This window comes from Balaenoptera physalus (assembly GCF_965194825.1).
Source record: "Balaenoptera physalus genome assembly, chromosome: 1".
NCBI classification, from domain to species: Eukaryota; Metazoa; Chordata; class Mammalia; order Artiodactyla; family Balaenopteridae; genus Balaenoptera; species Balaenoptera physalus.
Window position 1 is genome coordinate 84,574,910 of NC_138882.1, and position 18,603 is coordinate 84,593,512.

The 18,603-nt window shown below is 55.7% G+C and overlaps 1 protein-coding gene across 3 annotated transcripts; it reads right to left on the reverse strand.

Annotated features, from left to right (window-relative positions):
• Positions 1-746: 746 nt before the first annotated feature.
• On the reverse strand, positions 747-17,209 carry NPR1 (natriuretic peptide receptor 1). 3 transcript variants are annotated; one of them, XM_082435516.1, is made up of 22 exons: positions 16,034-17,209; positions 15,117-15,316; positions 14,568-14,681; positions 14,009-14,144; positions 13,550-13,641; positions 12,726-12,861; positions 11,928-12,012; positions 10,955-11,075; positions 10,239-10,313; positions 10,019-10,096; positions 9,506-9,610; positions 9,175-9,249; positions 8,900-9,056; positions 8,137-8,292; positions 7,728-7,896; positions 6,876-7,022; positions 6,667-6,790; positions 6,445-6,513; positions 6,002-6,176; positions 5,653-5,751; positions 3,524-3,615; positions 747-2,338 (listed from the first exon to the last, which is right to left on the reverse strand). In XM_082435516.1, exons 1-22 carry the CDS (start codon positions 16,743-16,745, stop codon positions 2,318-2,320), a joined length of 3,138 nt encoding a protein of 1,045 aa, XP_082291642.1. In that variant the 5' UTR covers positions 16,746-17,209; the 3' UTR covers positions 747-2,317. The 3 variants fall into 3 exon arrangements, with proteins under 3 accessions (XP_082291642.1, XP_082291640.1, XP_082291641.1); XM_082435514.1 differs by lacking the exon at positions 747-2,338 and adding an exon at positions 2,686-3,371 and having other exon boundaries at positions 16,034-17,202; XM_082435515.1 differs by lacking the exon at positions 747-2,338 and adding an exon at positions 2,686-3,371 and having other exon boundaries at positions 9,175-9,246; positions 16,034-17,196.
• Positions 17,210-18,603: the final 1,394 nt, after the last annotated feature.

The following is an 18,603-nucleotide window of genomic DNA, read 5'->3' on the forward strand; positions in this document are numbered from 1 at the left end:
TGGGCCCTCCTACCCACAGCTGGACCACAGCTGGGCCCTCCTACCTCAGCTGCACTCCCTGCCCTTCCCTTCCAAGGGTGTCATGTGGGCTGATGAGATAATATATGTGAAAGTCTTTGTCAACTGCAAGGCACAATCGAATGCCAATGATTACTGTTGTTATTCTTCTTATCATGCTCCAGGGAAACCCTGTTGCCCCCCACCCTCCCAGACCTACGCAGCAGGACAGCCTGGGACACTCAGTGAGGCTAGACAGCCCCTCCCACGTGGGCGGAGGTTCTGGCGCAAATCCGTCTCCCTGGCTAGCAGGAGGGGCGCTACTGCTACCCTCAGAACGCCGCCCCCCACTCCGGCCCCTCGCACCTCCCCTCAGTAATGGCTTTCCCAGTCCTTCCTGGCTTCGGGGGCCTTCCTCCGGAAGGAAATCTCCTCAGTTCCAGTGAAAGTTCTTGAGCTGCTGAAGTCATCGACTCCTTGGGCTTCTCCTCACGCCCACTCCCCCAGCCCCCTCCCCTCCAAGTGCCCGCAGTGGAGCCAGGCTGCCCCGGAAGGATCTGACCGGCAATTTCCTACAATTGTCTTACCGGGGCTCCTCAGTCAATCAGCTCCCCGCCCCTCCTTCCCCACCTCATCTCTTACAGTCTCCCCTCCCCAAACCCCAGTCTCTCTAGATATCCCAGCCTCCAGCCTGATCTGACTTCTTTTTTTTTTTTAATTATTATTTTTAAATTTATTTTTGGCTGCATTGGGTCTTCATTGCTGTGCGCGGGCTTTCTCTACTTGAGGCGAGGGGGGGCTACTCTTTGTTGCGGTGCGCGGGCTTCTCATTGCAGTGGCTTCTCTTGTTGTGGAGCGCGGACTTTAGGTGCGCAGGCTTCAGTAGTTGTGGCACGCGGGCTCAGTAGTTGTGGCTTGTGGGCTCTAGAGCGCAGGCTCAGTAGTTGTGGCGCACAGGCTTAGTTGCTCTGCGGCATGTGGGATCTTCCCAGACCAGGGCTCGAACCCGTGTGCCCTGCATTGGCAGGCGGATTCTTAACCATTGCACCACCAGGGAAGTCCCTGATCTGACATCTTAGGTCCCACAGTTCTCTAGTATTTCTACTCTCTTCTGGGACTGCCACTACCTGCGAGGAGGAATGGGGGCTTGGGAGTCAACATGGCCACCAGGGCCCACCAGGAAGGTGGATGTGCTATGGTTACCAAGGCAACCACCCTTCTGTTAGGCCTTCCCAGAGCTATTCATCCCCAGCGGAGGAGGGTGCGTACTTGACTGTGTTAGCTCCTTCTCCCAATAAATCAAATCTGACTGAGGCCAAAAAGGGTGGGCAGGGAGCACAGGACATCAAGAAGGGTCATCAGACAAAGGGAGAACAATTTATCCTTTCTTCACCTCCAGACCACCATTTGTGTATCAGGGCGCACTGTCCTGAAGGCAGACGTCCAAGCTCTCCATAGCCCACACAGACCTCCAGTCCCGCTGGGCGCTGGGCGTGGACTCCAGTAAGAGGCTTGGGGAGGTCGGAGGAGGGGCCTGTCTGCACTTGATGGATGGTACTGAAGAAATGTCTGGCACTTTCTTTCCCCATGGGGGAGGTGAAGCTGCAGCCACCTCTCCCCCGCATTCACATTCCTGCCTGCCTGATCAGGAAGGGGGTGGGGTGGGTGGCTAGAGCAGGGAAAGGAGGGCCCTTAGCCCAGCTGAGAGTCATGTTGTAAACTATCACTCACATTTGTCTACACTGGTATGGGGATGGATGGGCAGGTGGACAATTCCCACATTTCAACTGAGGTAAAAAGGGATCCATATGTTCCCACCTCACCCCTCCTTCTTGGCTCCCAGGCCTCCTGGAGCAGATGCCAGGACTCTCCATTCAGTCCACACTCCTTATATTCCTACTGTATGCTGGGCATTGGGTAATAGAGCAGTTCTCAAAGTGTAGTCCACGGATTCTGTGGGTCTCCAAGATCCTTTCAGGGGATGGATGAGGTCAAAATGACGTTCATGGGAATTCCCAGTGGTTAGGACTCGGTGCTTTCACTGCCAGGGGCCCCGGGTTCAATCCCTGGTCAGGGCACTAAGATTCCTCAAGCCACACACACACACGCACACACACACACACACATGCACACACACACACACACACACACACACAAGATTTTCACACTCCTACTAATTATATTATTTGCCTTATTGACTGTGTTGATATTTGCACTGATGGTGCAAAAACAGTGGGGTTAAAACTGCTGGTGTCTTAGCATAAATCAAGGCAGTAGCACCAAACTACTCACTGTAGTCTTCAAAAAAAGCCAGTTTCTCTTAAGACTGTCTTTGATAAAGCTGCAAAAAATGAACATGTGATGGGTTTATTATAGTTATTTTAAATGAGTTAACAAAGACTTGTTTTAATTGCTAATACAGAATATACTGATAGGTATGACCCACATAAACAAAAGCTCTTTGGGGCCCTCAGTAGCTTTTAAGGGAGTAAATGGGTCCTGAGACCAACAGCATCAGCACTGCTGGGGTAATTCGTAGGCTGTAACACTGGCTCCTCAAAACGGAAGGGGCACTGCAGCCTTTTTCAGATACTGCATTCCGACTTGAGAAACACCTTATTTGAAGCACAGGATGGAGAATATGGCTGTGTTTTCTGGCAACCCGCTCTCCCTCAAGAAAAGACACTGTCACTGGAATAAAGATTTTAATGGTCTCCACTCACAGGAGAAGCAAGGCATACAAGCCCACAGCCCTCTGTCCTTCCCTTTCTCCCCTGTGCATTGCATCCTAGGTTGGGTGGTGGGGGACAGGGGGCATGTTTGTGGCCCATCTGGGCTAGGCCCAGATGTGGACTCCCCCCAGCCCCTAGATTCACCTATAATCCCTTTTCCTTTTCCTCCTCCCCATAAAAGTCACAGTGTAGCAAGGTTGAGGGAAGAGGGCACAGGGAGGGGCAGGAGGATCCAGGAATCCATATCCCAGCCTGGCCTGGCCTGAGTCAGGGTGGAGAGCAGGTGCGTGTGCCTACGTGTGTGTGTGTGTGTGTGTGTGTGTGTGTGTGTGTGTGTGTTTGTGTCCCTGGGCATGGCTGTGAGTTCTGGTCTGGTCCTGTGAGCTCCAAGTTCTCCCTCAATACCAGTCCACTTTCAGAGGTAATGTCTGGTGTCTCCACTGGGGTCTGCACATCTGAGCTGTTCAAGCTACTTCTTTGGCAATGGTGGGGATACTGCAGGCGAGGCTGAGGCCTGGCACCTCTCTCTCACCTCTGGCACAGGGAAGGGAGGTGTGGAAGGCCAGGAGGAGAGCCAGGTCAGCCTCGGGTGCTACTCCCCCGCTCCCCCAGTAGCCAGTAGGTCCGAACTTTGCCTTTGCCCTGGAGGGAAAAAGAGGAGTTTGGGGTGGGGAGTGACTCATCCACTTTCCCAAATGTTGGGAGTGGGGTTGGCTGCTTGAGAAGGGGCCTGGGGGAGGGTAAGCCCTTCGGGGACCCTAAGGGGTGGTAAGGGTAGGGACTTCCTTTTCTACCTTCATTTCTACATCCCCTCGAAGCTCCAGCTCGAAACCACCAAACTCCTCCAGGACAGCCTTGGTCTCAGAAGACAAGTGGATCTTCAGGGCTGGGTAGGAGAAGGGAGATGAGAGATGCAAGAGATGGGAGCAGGAGATCAGGGACTGTGGGGCTAGAAAGATGCTCTCCCTCCTTCCTTTGGCCCAGAAAGCCTCCTAATTCAAAGTCCCACCCCCTCCATGTAGTGTCTGACCACACGGGCCTCTCCCTAAGAACTCTAGAACTGTGTTGTCCACCATGAAAGCCACTAGTCACATGTGGCTATTTAAACTGTAATTGAAATATAGTGAAAAATGCAATGCCTCAGAGGCTACCATATTGGACAGCACAGCTTATAGAACATTTCCATTACTGCAGAAAGTTCTATCGGACAGCACGCCAGAGCATCACCAGGCTCTAGACAGACAGTAGAGTGTAGTGGTCAGGAGCTCAGACACTGGAGCCTGCCCTGCCTAGTATGAATCCCAGCTTGGACACTTGCTTGGGGAAGTAGTATAAACTATCTGTGCCTCAGTTTCCTAGTCTACAAAATGCTGATAGCAACAGGCCCCATCTCAAAGCCTTCTAGTGAGGATTAAATTTAACATTATTCATTACATATTTTAAAAGAGTCTGGCACTTAGGAGGCACTATACAAGTGTTTGCTATCATCGTTTCTTAACTCAACACCCTTATTTCAGGGCTGAGGGAGCCCAGGCCTCGGGGAGGAGACCTGCCCAAATCTGCTGAGGTCTGCCCAGACTCCTGACTCCTGACTGCTGTTCCCCACAGCCCTTCTTTGACCTCCCTCTGAACTCGCCCCTACCACTCCTGGGGTCTGCATCGCAGAGGCCCTTTTCTGCTGTTAAACGATTTCTGAGAATGTGCTCCTTGAGGACTGAACCTCAGTGAGAAGCTTTCTCCCACTTCGACGGCCTCAACACAGTGCCCAGGGAATATCTGCTGAACCAGACCCCCTCTGGGCTCCCAAGTAGCCCTTTGCCCACCACGAGGCTTAGCTGGGGTCCATGTGGACTCCCTAGCAAACTTTGGTCTGGGTCATCTTAGTATTCCAGGGCCTGGTACTCAGTAGTTGCTCAATAAATATTTACTGAATTTAATTGTGTTGACTACAGCAGGAGGCAGAAGATCAACAGGAAGCAAGCCCCAGGGAAGAGGTGGGAGCAAGCATTTATCAGGTACCTACTGTGTTCCAGGGGTTGGGCTATGTTTTTTAGAACACTGAGACAGGCATCATTTTAAAGATAAACAGGGACTTCCCTGGTGGTGCAGTGATTAAGAATCTGCCCGCCAATGCAGGGGACACGGGTTCGAGCCCTGGTCTGGGAAGATCCCACATGCCGCGGAGCAACGAAGCGTGTGCGCCACAACTACTGAGCCTGCCCTCTAGAGGCCGCGAACCACAACTACTGAGCCCATGTGCCACAACTACTGAAGCTCACACACCTAGAGTCCCTGCTCTGCAACAAGAGAAGCCACCAGAAGGAGAAGCCCGCGCACCGCAACGAAGACTATCCTCCACTCACCACAACTAGACAAAGCCCGCACACAGCAACGAAGACCCAACGCAGCCATAAATAAATAAATTAATTAATTAAAAAAAAAAAGAGCAACAGCTAAGGCTCAGAAAAGTTGAATGACAATTATCTGCTAGTTGTGTTATATGACTTTCTCACGTAACTCTTCTGAGGTAGATATTTAATTCTCATTTTCCAGGTGAGGAAAACAGAGGCTCAGGGAGGTGTAGCAAACTGACACAGCTGAGTCGGTTGTAGAGCTGAGATTCACACCCAAGTGGGCTGCTTTGGAGCCCTCTTTACCACACCCAAGAGGGCCCTAAAGGTAGTTCCCAGCTGGGAACTGCTGGACATTGGTCTGGAAAGACTTTTCAGTCATTTGCCAAGAGGGTGCAGCTGGGACCTGAGTCTCTGATTAGATTCAAGGTGATCTGGCCAGGTTGAACCCTTATGAAAAGGGAGCCTGGGAGGAGGGAGAACATGGATTGGATAGGCACCCGCTGCCAGGAGAGCCTTCCTCAGCCACAGCCACCCTGCCCTCCCTGTCCCGCCTCGGGGACCCAGCATACCTTCCCCGTTAGACTCCATTCTTGAGGCCGTGTTGACTGTGTCCCCAAAAAGACAGTAACGGGGCATCTTCAGCCCTACCACACCTGCACACACGGGTCCTGGAGGGAGTGGAAGCCCATCAGTGAGGGAAGCCCATCAGTTTAGGGAAGTAGGTGGGAGGAACGGAGGGTGGCCATAGGACAGGGCTAGGGCGCTCCAGGAGAGGCAGCAGGTGGGATCTGCGGTCGGTGGGAGCCCAGAGGTGTGGGTGTACGCGCGCACCGGGAGCAGTGGCGGCGTGGCCGGCTCGTCTCTCACCTGCAGCTCCAGCTTTTGGGAGCCCCCTCCCCGCCCCTCCGGCGGCCTCACCTGTGTGGATGCCGATGCGCAAGCGCAGCTGCTCCTGGGGCCGGTGGCGGATGCGGAAGGAGCGCACCGCGTCCAGCAGCGCTAGGGCCATGCGGGCCACCTCGCGGGCGTGCAGCCTCCCGTTCCGCACTGGGAGCCCGGACACCACCATGTAGGCATCCCCAATGGTCTCCACCTGTGAGGGCCGCGAGAGGGTGCCGGACCTGAGGACTGGAACTTTCTCCTCCCGGTGCGGCCCCCACACTGTGGGCACCGCCTTCCTTTCCCCACCCCCCATCTACCAGCCACTGTTCGCTCATCCCCCGTCCCCCGTGCGGTTTTTCTGCCCTTTCCTGGGTCTCCAAGTGACACTGTCTTTGTCCATGTCTCTTGGTCTTCTCGCTTAAGACTATGTCATTCTGCCCTCCACATCCGTCTGTCTGTCCCCTCCCATCTTTTCTCACCTTGTAGACATCAAAGTTGTCTATGACAGCATCAAAGCAAGTGTACAGGTCGTTGAGCAGGGTCACCACCTGGAAGAAAAGAGAAGCCAAAAGGGGTGGGGAGTAAGGGACCCCACCTGGGCTCGGGTGGGAAAAGCGGAACCAGAAGGCAGGCCTATGGGATGGAGGTGCCAAGCCAAGCACACCCGGCTGCTCTGCCACCTGGGGCTGTGCCTGACTTACCTGCATGGGCGTGCTCTCCGCCGACAGGGCCGTGAAACCCACAATGTCGCTGAAGTAGATAGTGACGCTGTCAAAGGCTTCGGCCTGGACCGTCTCCCCGCGCTTCAGCTGCTCAGCCACTGAGCTGGGGGGTCAGGGACAGGTGCAGGATCAGAAGGAGAGGTGGGGCTGGGACAGGGGTGGTGGGAGCACCAAGCACGGGCACTCACTGAGGCAGAATCTGGTAGAGCAGGGCCTCCGCCTTGCGCTTCTCCTCCAGGTAGGCCTGGGTCCGCTCCTCCACCAGCTCTTCCAGGTTGTTGGCGTACTGTTCCATGCGCGACAGCAGGTTATCCAGGATGTTGCTGCTGTTCTCTCTGGGGACAGGGGTGGCGGTGAGAGAGGAGCAGCACGCCCTACCCTGAAGCGCCTCCCCCAGGCTCTCACCCTACCCAGGCTTAATGTCAGCCCACTGCAGTGGGGTCCCTGGCGAGAGTCAGGATTGGGGGGCACAGCAGGATGGGGGTGGCAGGGGAAAAGGGTCGGAGGAAAGTACAATTCATCCCTGAGACCCCAGGGTCAAGTATCAAGCTTCGGACGTATTGGCTATTTTGAACATCTTTGTTGAACACAAGGGGCTTAGAAGGAGGTAGAAGAGGCAGAAAGGGACAGGGACCAGTTGAGAACAGAGTGAGGGCACACAGGCTGGCAGAGGGGTGTGCCTGGAGGAACCGGCCCCCAGGGGCACACTGGGGAAGGGGATCAAAGGGCCGGGTGGGAGCTCCCACGGAGGGCAGAGAGGTGTAGGGAGGAGGTGGGAGGCCATTTACTCTGCGGCCACTGAAGGCTGATGGAGTAGGGGCCAGTGGAGGAGCAGGGTATGAGAGGTAGGGGACTGTGGGACCAGCTGGGTCCTACAGTATTCACAGAGGGGGCTGCGAGGCTGTGGCGGGTTGGAGCAGCCTGTGTATGGGGGGCTGTGCGTGGCCTCTGCCACCACAGGGATAAGACTTAAGTGTGAGGCACGCGCTCGCTGTGGGGGGTAGAGGAGGCTGGGAGGATCCAGGACTAATGCCAGCGACCTGTTAAATTTGCGCAGCATCAGGCGGATCTGTTGGAAGGGTGGCCGCTCCTGCGGGTCCTCGGCCCAGCAGCGCTGCATCAGCTGCCCCAGTTCCTCCAGGTGACTCTGCAGGGCCAGGGAGGGCCGGAAGGGGGGCTGCTCGCCCCGAGTCACACGTTCGATGATCTCTGTGTGGTGGGGGAAGAGAGGCCGAGGGGTAGGTTCAGCCCAGGGCCTGTTGAGAAACGGGGTGGGGAGGTCCAGGACCAAGGCACGGGGCAGGGGAGCCCTGCAGGGAACTGGGCTAGTCATGCTCAGGGTCACTGGCAGCAGTGGAGCAAAGGGCGGTGGCATTTCCAGGGTTCCCTCTCTCTGGAGCTGGGGTTAGTTGAGTGTGGCAGCATTAGGGGAAAGCATGGTCCTCTCACCTTTGGGACTGAGGTCCAAACCTTCCACATGGAAGACACCACTCCTCAGGGCAATCTCCTGAAGGATGATTCCAAAGCTGTACACGTCACCAGCCTGGGAGCCCCGGGCAGGGGGTGAGGCCATTCGCAGGAGCTCAGGGGCTGTCCACAACTTTTCTGCAGGTCAGAGGTCAGGAGTCACAGGGTGAAGGGCCCCAAAGCTAAGGGATGAGGGGAAACAAGGTGCCAGAGGATGTGACTGGGACTGATCTGGAGACATCACAGGGGGTGCTAGGGCTAGAAGGGGCCTTGAGACCATTTTGTCTGACTCTGCTTTCTTTCTTTTTTTTTTTTTTAATTAATTAATTAATTTATTTATTTTTGGCTGTGCTGGGTCTTCGTTTCTGTGTGAGGGCTTTCTCCAGTTGCAGAGAGCGGGGGCCACTCTTCATCGTGGTGCGCAGGCCTCTCACTGTCGTGGTCTCTCCTGTTGTGGAGCACAGGCTCCAGACGCACAGGCTCAGTAGTTGTGGCTCACGGGCTTAGTTGCTCCGCGGCATGTGGGATCTTCCCAGACCAGGGCTCGAACCCGTGTCCCCTGCATTGGCAGGCAGATTCTTAACCACTGCACCACCAGGGAAGCCCTGACTCCGCTTTCTACTGATGATGAATTGAGCAGGGAGTCAGGAAAGGTGGGCCCGAGCCCATCACAGGCCAGGCATCAGCCTCCCCACTGGGCTGTGCTGGGGTTGGTGTTAGGGGTCAGAGTCAGGTCGGGGCTCACTGGCATAGAGGGTGTATCCTTGCTCGGGCTCCGGGTCCCTGAAGCTCTCCAGCCCGTAGTCAGTGATCTTGAGCACGAAGCGCCCGTCTACCACGCAGTTGGATGACTTGAGGTTCCCATGGGAGCAAATGGCCCCATTGTGCAGGAACAGCATACCCTGGGACATTTGGGGAGGCAGGGGTCTTGGGCATGAGTGAGACCTCCAACCAACCACAGCCAGGGGAGAAGACTGCCTGGCCCCTCCCCCCACACCCAGTGGGCACTTTTGGGCCTACCTTGACGATGTCATGGGTGAGCGAGTACCGGAACATCCAGTCCAGGGTGATGCTCTCATTCTCCAGGATGTCCTGCTGGGCAGTGAGAGTCAGCCCTGTACCCTGCACATGCCCCCAGGAGGAGGAGTGCAGGGGTTCCACTGACATTAACTGGCAGAACGGGACAAAGCTTTGGATCTACTCTAGTGCCACCACCCTCCCCCCACTCCCATTTTACAGATGGGGAAAATAAAGGTCAGAAAGAAGGAGAGGCTTGCCCAGGGCCTTATGTTGAGTCAGGGGCAGACCCAGGGCTAGACCTAGTTGTCCTGACACTCCCTTGTCGCCTCACCTGCAAGCTCCCACGGGGACAGTACTCTGTGAGGATACAGATGTTGGGGGGGTCAGTGCAGGCCCCCACAAACCTGGTCAGGTGTTCGTTCTGCACATCCCGCATCTGCAGGTGAGAGCCAGCATCAGAGCCTGACAGAGACCTCACTCCTTGCCAAGTTGCCCCCACCCTTGGGGACCCATCACTCTCCTTAAGTCCCTATGCATTCTCTGCAGACATTCTAGGACCTTCCCTGGTGATTCCCACTCCTGTTCTAAAGAACCCTTCCCCAGAACCTGCTCCCTACTCCCTCTGCTTCTTAAGCCCATCCAATGGAGCCCCTACAAAATCTCCAGCCCTTCTCCCATCTATGATTCCCCTACTCCTACCCACATCACGCAGGGGCCCATCCCAGGGCTACAGTGCCCATCCCTTCCTAGGATACCCTGCAGTCCCTCCATACCCATTCTGTTGGCCAACCTCCACTGTGTCCCTAGATTCTTCCCCAGGCCATTGCCTCCCTCCCCACATTACATGCTTCAGCTCAAAGAGGACTTCCCGCGTCAGCTCAATGCGTTTACGGTTCACACGTTTCACAGCCACGAGGTTACCCTGAGTGAGGAATGGAGATTGTCACTGTAAGGAGATGGCCCAGCCCTGACAGCCCACCCCTGTGCTAAGACCGTCTCCAGTCCTCCATCACAGGAAAGCTCTGCCCCAGTCCTGAGGACCAGTGGTCTTTCCCCAGACCCACCTTATAATACGCTGTCTTGGCAAAGATTTGGAACTGGCCCTCTGTGGTCAGCAGGGAGCCGTAATTGGAGCCTCTCTGAAGGGACGGAATGCAGGACGGGTGGTCAGCCCATGGACCTGGCTCTCCATCCTGGTTGCTTGAGCTCTGATCTTCACTACCCTGCCTTATCTTTGTGTCGCCCTGCCTCTCATTCCACATCATAAAATCCTTTCCTCATTTATTTACTTTTTTAAAATGTATTTTCAGGGGGGTGGGGCGTGGGGGGTGAGATGAACTGGGAGACTGGGATTGACATATATACACTAATATGTATAAAATAGGTAACTAATAAGAACCTGCTGTATAGCACAGGGAACTCTACTACTTCACTGTACAGTAGAAATTAACACAACGTTGTAAAACAACTATACCCCAATGAAAAAAAAATATGCAGAAACTTTCAGATGATTATACAAAAAAACAAACAAATAAAAAAATAAAGTAAAATGTATTTTCACATATGCTATCTCTAACTTTTGAAAGAGCCCTGTGAGGGAGCTCTGTAGATGTAATCATTACCTGCAGTAATCTCAGAGAGGGAATGTGACTTGCCCAAGGTCATACAGCAAGTGAAGGCAGGGCTGGGACTAGAAGCCTGCTCTCTACCCTACCGATCAGGCACTACCCACACGCCCATTCCCAACTCTGTCCCCTTCCCCCAGTACCGGAGTTCTTACCCCACTCAGGGTCAGCCGGCTGCCTGCACTCCGGAGGTGCCTCTCTAGGCTACTGGGCTGCACGTCCTCCCAACGCACCCGCCACAGCTCTGAGGCCAGTTCCTTCTCCAGCTGCATCTTCCTGAGGCAAGAAATGTGCACCTAAGTCCATGTCTGAGCCCCTGACCCAGGGTTGGGGGGTGCTTCAGCAGCCTCTCCTCAGAGCCCTGGGACCACTGCAGTTGCTAAGAGATGGGTGGGGCAATTACATCCTCCTGGCTGAGAGTCAGGAGGCTTGGGTGAAATTCTGCCTCACTGGGGAACTTGGGGTAGTCACTCCACTTCTCTGAGTCTCAGGTTCATGTCTAAATGTCCTCATTTGGAATTGGGGACCTCGACATTTATTTCAAAGCATTGTTATAAGAATGAAAAGAAAAACTGTGTGTGGAAGTGCCTGGCACACAGTATATGCTTGACCAGCATTGATTTCCTTCTCTCCCTCCTTGCTTCCCTCTGTCTTTAACTTTTCCTGCATTTTCCTGTCAGCCTCCCACTGGAAGGCAGGAGTGGGGCTTCCTTCTCTCTCTCCTCCACTCTGGGTTCAGCACTTGGTTCACAGCAGAGCCTTCATCCCTGCTCAACTAATATAGGCCCAACCCCACAGGTGTTGGACCACTGCTTCCCATCTGGTCTGTACAAGCAGGAAGGGAGGATAAACGAGCCTCAGGCCGGAATCCACACCCTATGATGCCCCCAACAGATCTGCTCCTTCTTGGATCTCCCAGATCCTCGCTGGCCACTCCACCTCTGTTCCCTCCTCCTTCTCTCTTCCAGGTGTCCTGAGGCTTTTTAGTCTCTTTTCTCCCCCATCTCCCTGGGCCTTGCTGTGCTGTCCCTTTACCCCTCCCTCTTCCCTCTGGGTCCCTGCCACCTCCTCTGCTATTGGTTCTTTAGGTCTCCCAGCCTCAATCACCACCCTCATTCCAAGGCTTACCTGTATATGAAGAAGGAGACGATCAGAATGCTGAGGAGGGAGAGGCTGCCCACCAAAGCCAGCACCTCCAGGGTGGAAAAGTGGTCTGTAGGGGAGAGTCCAAGTTGCAGCAAGAGAGATTTGGGTTAGACATTGGACACCAGGGGGAAGAACCTTTATTTTTTTTATTTTAAAATTTTTTTGGCTGTACCGCACAGGCATGTGGGATCTTAGTTCCCCGACCAGGGATTGAACCCAGGCCCCCTGAAGTGGAAGCGTGGAGTCCGAACCACTGGACCACCAGGGAATTCCCTGAAGAACCTTTTAATATTCAATCAGGGACTTCCCTGGTGGTGCAGTGGTTAAGAATCCGCCTGCCAATAGGGGGGACACGGGTTTGATCCCTGGTCCAGGAAGATCCCACATGCAGTGCAGCAATTAAGCCCGTGGGCCACAACTACTGAGCCTGCGCTCTAGAGCCCGTGCTCCGCAACAAGAGAAGCCACCGCAATGAGAAGTCCGCGCACCTCAACAAAGAGTAGCCCCCGCTCGCCACAACTAGACAAAGCCCGTGCACAGCAACGAAGACCCAACACAGCCAATAAATAAATAAATAAAATTAATATAATAATGAAATAAAGTAAAAAGTTTAAAAAAATATTCAATCAGTGAACTGGGATGATGGATGAAGGGAAGAAAAAGGCAGGAGGAGTCTCTCCAGGAGCCCCTCAGTGTGGGAGAGGAGCATGTATTTGACTCCCTGAGCAGGAAGGATGCAGCATCTCCATAATGGAGGCTTGGAAGGCAAGGGGCGGTCACCTTGGTTGCAGGCTGGGTCCTCATTGTCAAAACCACATTTGGGGACATCAGGAGGTGGATACCCCAGAGGCCAGTTCAGTTTGCACCCTGACACGGTCACCAGCTCTTGGGAGGTTCCATTGAAGTTCAGAACAACCTATGGGAGGGCAGGAGTGGTGGGTGGGCAAGGGCCCTTGGTGAGGCCTCCTGTCCAAGGGAGAAATCCTGCCCCCCACCTACCCCATCTCTGCTGCCAGGGACTGTGTCTGCACTGTCAACTATTCAACGAGTCCCTGCCGTGACTGGATGCAGAGAGCCTCATACCTATGCCCCATGTTATCAGAGTGGACAAATTTGGAAATGACTTAAGGGCTTTATAAAGAAAACTGTATGGAATCACAGCCCTACACTCAGGGAGTTTATAATCTTGGATTGAAGCACACAGGAAATAGGAAAATGCAGTGTTCTCAGTCCACATTCCCAGGCCTAATCCAGGTACCCCCTCCTCCAGGAAGCCTTCCCTGGATGATCTGCTCCTTGGTGCCTGTGGTCTCAATCCCTTCCTGCTCCTGTTGCACTTATAGAGCAGTATGATGTGCATTCATCTTGGCCCTGAGTCAGTCTGTCTCTGCTGGGAGGGGATCTTGCCTACCTTTGGAGACATGGAGTTTCCTGAGGGCAGGACTGTGCTCCCTCCTCAGACATGGGGTTCCCCAAGGATAACACCTGTAAGTCCCTATCATTCTGGTTGCTCCTCGAGATTGGCTGGATCTCTTTTACCCAGGGCGGTGGGAGGGTGAAATGTCATTCCCAGTTGGCACTGTCTTCTGGGGGCACAGCCTTACCCTGAAAGCGCCAGTGTCAGGATCCATATCCCAGAGGGAGAAGTCGGTCTCCCGATCTCCATTGCTGTCCATTTTCAGGTATCCTGTCACACCTGGGGGTATGGAGGAAGATGGCTGTGTTTTGACAGGGTGGAAATTCATTGGTCCCACACCTCATCTCTGTCTGTTGATCTTTTGATCTTCTCTGTCTTGCCTTCCAAATATGTGTATATGTATATATGGAATAAAAGAGACAGACAGACATTTCAGCAGCAGGAATGGTTGGGGTTGGGCACTTAGGAAGACTTCTTGATGGCACTAGGGACACGGGGAAAAGAGCCTAAAGAAGAAGAGAGGTAGAAGAGAGGAAGAGACTGGTGGGGGCAAGTGAGTACCTGCACTGCAGGGCTAGGGGCTTCCCACTGCTTCCTGCCTGGGGCACCCCAAGGTAGCCCATTCCTGCCACCTCCAGTGCCTGACCTTGGAAGCTTCGGTTCCACATCCGCTGAGTGATGCCCTCCCCATCGGTGACAGTTCCCCCATATGCTAGAGTCTCCGACACTGCCTGGACATAGAGCAGGAGCCCGTCGTGGAAGGACGCTGGGATGGTGTTCACCTGCAGGGGCAGGCAGAGCTGGGCTGGGGTGGGACGTGTGAAGGGCACAGAGCGGGGCGCTGTTGGGTGGGGAATGGGAGGCACTGGGAGCTTGGAAGAGGATGGGAGAAAACACGCTCACAGCACAGAGAGATTTTACTACTTGTAAGACGCCTCCGCGTATATCACTGCTTCTGAATCCTGCTTGGCAGATAGGGCAGGATGTAGCATCCTCATTTTACTGATAAGGATTTGAGTTTCAGAGGTTGAACAACTTGTCAATGCCCCCCTCCATCATCAGGAGAGATACGGGAACAGTGGGAAGGGAAAGAAGGGGAGACCTGGGAATACGGGGATGGCTGAGAGAGCAGGGCGGCGACTGGCAGAGGGCCGTGAACTGGGGGCTGGAGGTCCACGCTGCAGGGTCCCAGGAACCCCTCCTACCAGGCCATCCTCCACGGTGAAGTTGAACTGCTCATGGGCCAAGTGTTTTAGCTTCTGTAGGAATTCCAAGTACTCAGGATTATCCGGCTCTTTATATGTAATGATTTTGGCAGCCTGAGGAAGGGGTCAGTGGAGAGGGGAGAGCTGGGTGCTGACTCCAGTCCTCCCAGTACCCTGGGTGCCCACCTCCCAGAGCTGCATCTCTGCTTGCTCAAGGTCAAATTGGACCCTATATCCTGCGTGAGGTGCTGCCTGCTTCAAAGCAGGGGATGAACTGGGATGGCTTTTCCAAGTCCAGATGGTCTGTGAGATGTGAACATTATCCCACCTCAAGGGCATTCTCTCATCTTTTTAGCCTCGTGGTTCTGAAGTCCCCTGGCCCTCTATACACCCCTTGCCCCAGCCCCCTGCCCTTTGTCACCTAACTCCCTCTGAGCATCAAGAACCCCTTTTCTGGAATCCTTTCAGACCCTGAGGGACCCAGGACCCAGAAACAATGTGCCACCAGCCCAGAGCCCCACAGCCTGCGCTTCCAAGCTGAACACTCACCTGAAAGGCCTGGTGGGCGCTGACGTCCTGCCCATCCCCTCTCTCCCAGGGCCTGTGGGGAGCAAGGCCATGTGCTCCCTGCAGGCTTTGCCCAAAGAGGTCCAGATGGAAGAAAACATAGTCCTCCCCGCTCAGGCCAGCTTCCAGGGCCAGAAGCATCAGGGTTCTGAAGGTATCTGGGGAGCTGCAGATGTAGACAACTGGGGAGGAAGGGGGGTCAGAGAGAGAGAGAAAAGCCTAAGTGTCAGGGAGTGGAGGGGGAACTGAAGCTGGGGCACCCAGGGGAGGAAATTCAGAGACCCCGAGGTAGTTAAGTGGAACTCCTGGCTCAGTCTGGGCTGTGGCCTGAGGAAGATGAAGGGAGGGAGGAGGCAGTGGGAGGGGGAGGAGGAAGGAGCCCAGATAGGGAGAGAGGGAATAGTGGAGCCAAAGGTGGGCAAGGTGAGGTCAGGAGGGGGTGAGAGCAGAGAAGGGACAGCTGGAGAGGAGACTGGAAGAGGAGAGGGCGTGTGGGAGCACCGGGAGGAGAGGCTGGAGGAGGGGAGAAGCCTGTTGGGAAGAGAAGGAAAATGGGGGAGAGATGAGGGATAGGAACTAAGCTGGGGCCCTACTAAGTGTCATGGTGGCCGGAGGCATTTTCTCCCTCCGGTTAACTCCGGAGGAACCTGTGGGAAGGAGGTGAGGGAGGGGGGAGGTGAGAAGAGAGGAGAGCCTAGGAACTGGAAGGGGGGCGGGTAATGGAGAAAAAGAGGGAAATAGAAACTCAGAGGTGGAAAGGGCGGAGGAGGCTGAGACAGGAACGAGGAGCCGCGGGGAGGAGAAGTCTGGCGGGGAGGAGAAGTCTGGCCCAGAGAAGAGAGAGGATGTCCCGGGGAAGGCCCGGAGGCAAAGCGGCCGGACGGGTGTGCCCGTCTCACCTCGGCCTTTGCGTCGCACGGTGCGCAGCAGCATGGTGTAGTGGTCGCGGTCGCCCTCGGCGAACTCCAGGTGGTCCACCGTGATGTTGAGGCGGTCGCGGACCTGCATGTACAGCCCCTCCACCACGAAGAAGCAGGGCTGGTCGTCGCGGGGCTGGTAGGCGTAGAGCACTAGCGCCTGGCGCTCCCAGCCCAGCCGTCGGTGCAGAGCCGCCACGAAGTCGCCCAGCTTGGCATGGCTGGGCCCGGCGCGGGTGGTCAGCGCGTACTCGTCCTTGGCCCCGAACCCCACCGCCGGGGCGCCGGCGGTCAGCAGCGGCACCCGCCAGTGCGCAGTGAAGCGGCCCACGGGGGCGGCGGCGTACACGCAGCCGGGGCCCAGGAACACCGCGGGGTTGTGCTCCCACTTGAGGTCCACGGCGGCCAGGGGCGCGGCGGTGTCGGAGCAGACGCCCAGCGCGCTCTCGCTGCTGCCCAGCACCGTGCGGACTGTCCAGCCCGGCAGCAGGTCCGGCCGCGCCTTCACCCGGGCCAGGGCCAGCTCCACCGCCGGTCCCACGCGCGCCCACGACCACGGGTACGAGGTGTTGGCCAGAGGCAGCACCACGGCCACCGTCAGGTCGCCCGCGTAGCCGCCCGGGAGCAGCAGCAGCGGCGGCAGGAGGAGAAGCAGGCGCAGGCGAGCGCCGGAGGGGCAGCCGGGGCGCGGCATGGCCTCAGCGGGCACCGAGGCGGACAAGCGCTCCCACCATGGCCTCCTGCGTCCCCTCCGGTTCAGCGGCCCGTCCTGGGCACCAGGAGCGCCCCTGTGGGAGGGAGGACGAGCGGGGCGGGGGCGCTCACCCCGGGGCACGCTGCCCCCTCTAGCTGTGACAGTCTGCGCCAGGAGCGCCAGGGGCGCGCGACCGAGGGGTGCGCCCAGGGCGCTGCAGAGCAGGTGGGTGCAAGGAGAGCGCGGGGGCCGAGAAGACGCGAGTGTGAGCGAGAGCGTGTGTGTGTGTGTGTGTGTGAGTGTGTTAGGAGAGAGAAAACGAGAGCGCGAGCGAGCGCTCCGTGGAGAAGGATGGGAGAGGGCGCCAGGGAGGGAAAGGAGAGTGTGAGGGTTTGTATGTGTGCGTGAGCGCCTGGCCCAGGGAGTGTGCCAGAAGGGGCGTCCGGCCGGCCCAAGTCTCCGGCAGTCCGGGGGGGACTGGGGAGGACCCAAGCCAAGCTCCGAACCCTCCCTCCCGGCCGCTTCCCCTCCCAGACTCCGTGACCGTAGAACCAATCCTGGATCTTTAACTCCTTCCTCCCCGCCCCGAAGTCGCGGGCTCTTCCGAGCCCCTCAGCCCGCACACTTTCCTTTAGACCCTCTTCGCGCTTCTCGGCGGCCAAACTTCTTCCTCCTCCGAGAAGCGGCACCGGTAGAAAGGGCTCCGTTGCGGGGTCGGGAAGGAGAACTGAATAGAGAAGTGTGTGGGAGCAACAGGGGGCCTCTTGCGCCCCACCTTTCCCTCCCCTCCTACCTGGTTCCGTCTGGGGAAGAGAGAAAGAGGTGCTGGTTTGGGATCTTGGCAGGAAAAAGTGTGAGTGTTTGGATGTGTGTCGGGGTGGTGCGGGAGGGTGACGGTTTCTGGAAAAGGCGTTAAAGTAGGTGAATCCAGGGTCCCCGTAACCAGTCCATCTAGGATCTCCCCCCCGCCCCGCCCGGCCCGTTTTCCAGATTGAGCGGATTAGCGGAGAAAAAGGACCAGGTAGAAGGGCGGAGTTAACTCTTTAGTTCCCCAAAGGCTGTAGGAACGGGGAGGGAGAGCTTGCGGGTGGCTGGAGGAGCGAAGAGGTGTGTTCTCAGGGTCCCTGCCAGTGTGTGAATGTGTGTCTTGAGGAGGATGATTAAAATGGGATTTGTCGGGGCGGTGGGAGACAGTGTTGGAAATGACAAGCGGAGGGGTAAATTGGGGAGAGTATTTTGGGGCCCTTGACGGCTGGGCTGGGGGCCGGAGAGCTGTGGAATCAGTCTGCCCTCTAATGGCCAGCAGAAGTCGTTGACCGTATTGCGCTGCCAACCTCTGCAAGCCTGTACCTAGGCAAGACTAAAGATCAGGAAACTTCTTCCGTACTGCAGATTTCCAGAGGACCTAGTACGTGTTAAGCACCGGCTGAAGGCATAAAGATGAAGACTATATATATGTGTGTGTGTGTGTGTGTGTGTGTGTGTGTGTGTGTATGTATCTCATATATATCATATATATATAGTCCATACCTTTGAGGAGCTCTATTTGGGACAAATAGCCATAATGTCATATAGTTAAATACTACAACAGAGAGATAGGTAAATTGCTAAGAGGCCCAGATAAGGGCTATTTTGCTTGCATTAGGGCCAGGAAAATCTTCAACGAGAAATAATTCAACAAGGGTAGGAGGATGAGAAAGGTATTCTGTGCAGAGACGGCAGAATACTGAAGTCTGTTTCCTACATATTTAGGAGAATTTTGAATATTCTTATGGTCTGGAGCAAAAGTAGCCCATGGACCAACTTCAGACGGCAGGCATGTTTTGTCTGGCATGTACTCTCTCTCTCAAATATATAT

Bases quoted from the DNA above. Each gene is read 5' to 3' on its own strand.
- NPR1 (XM_082435514.1), bottom strand. From the start codon at position 16,745: ATGCCGCGCCCCGGCTGCCCCTCCGGCGCTCGCCTGCGCCTGCTTCTC. The intron at 13,642-14,008 runs GTCAGGCACTGG...CCATACCCCCAG, and splicing joins GTGGAACCGAAGCTTCCAAG to GTGTGACAGGATACCTGAAA. The intron at 6,791-6,875 runs GTGAGTGCCCGT...CTGACCCCCCAG, and splicing joins CTCTACCAGATTCTGCCTCA to CTCAGTGGCTGAGCAGCTGA.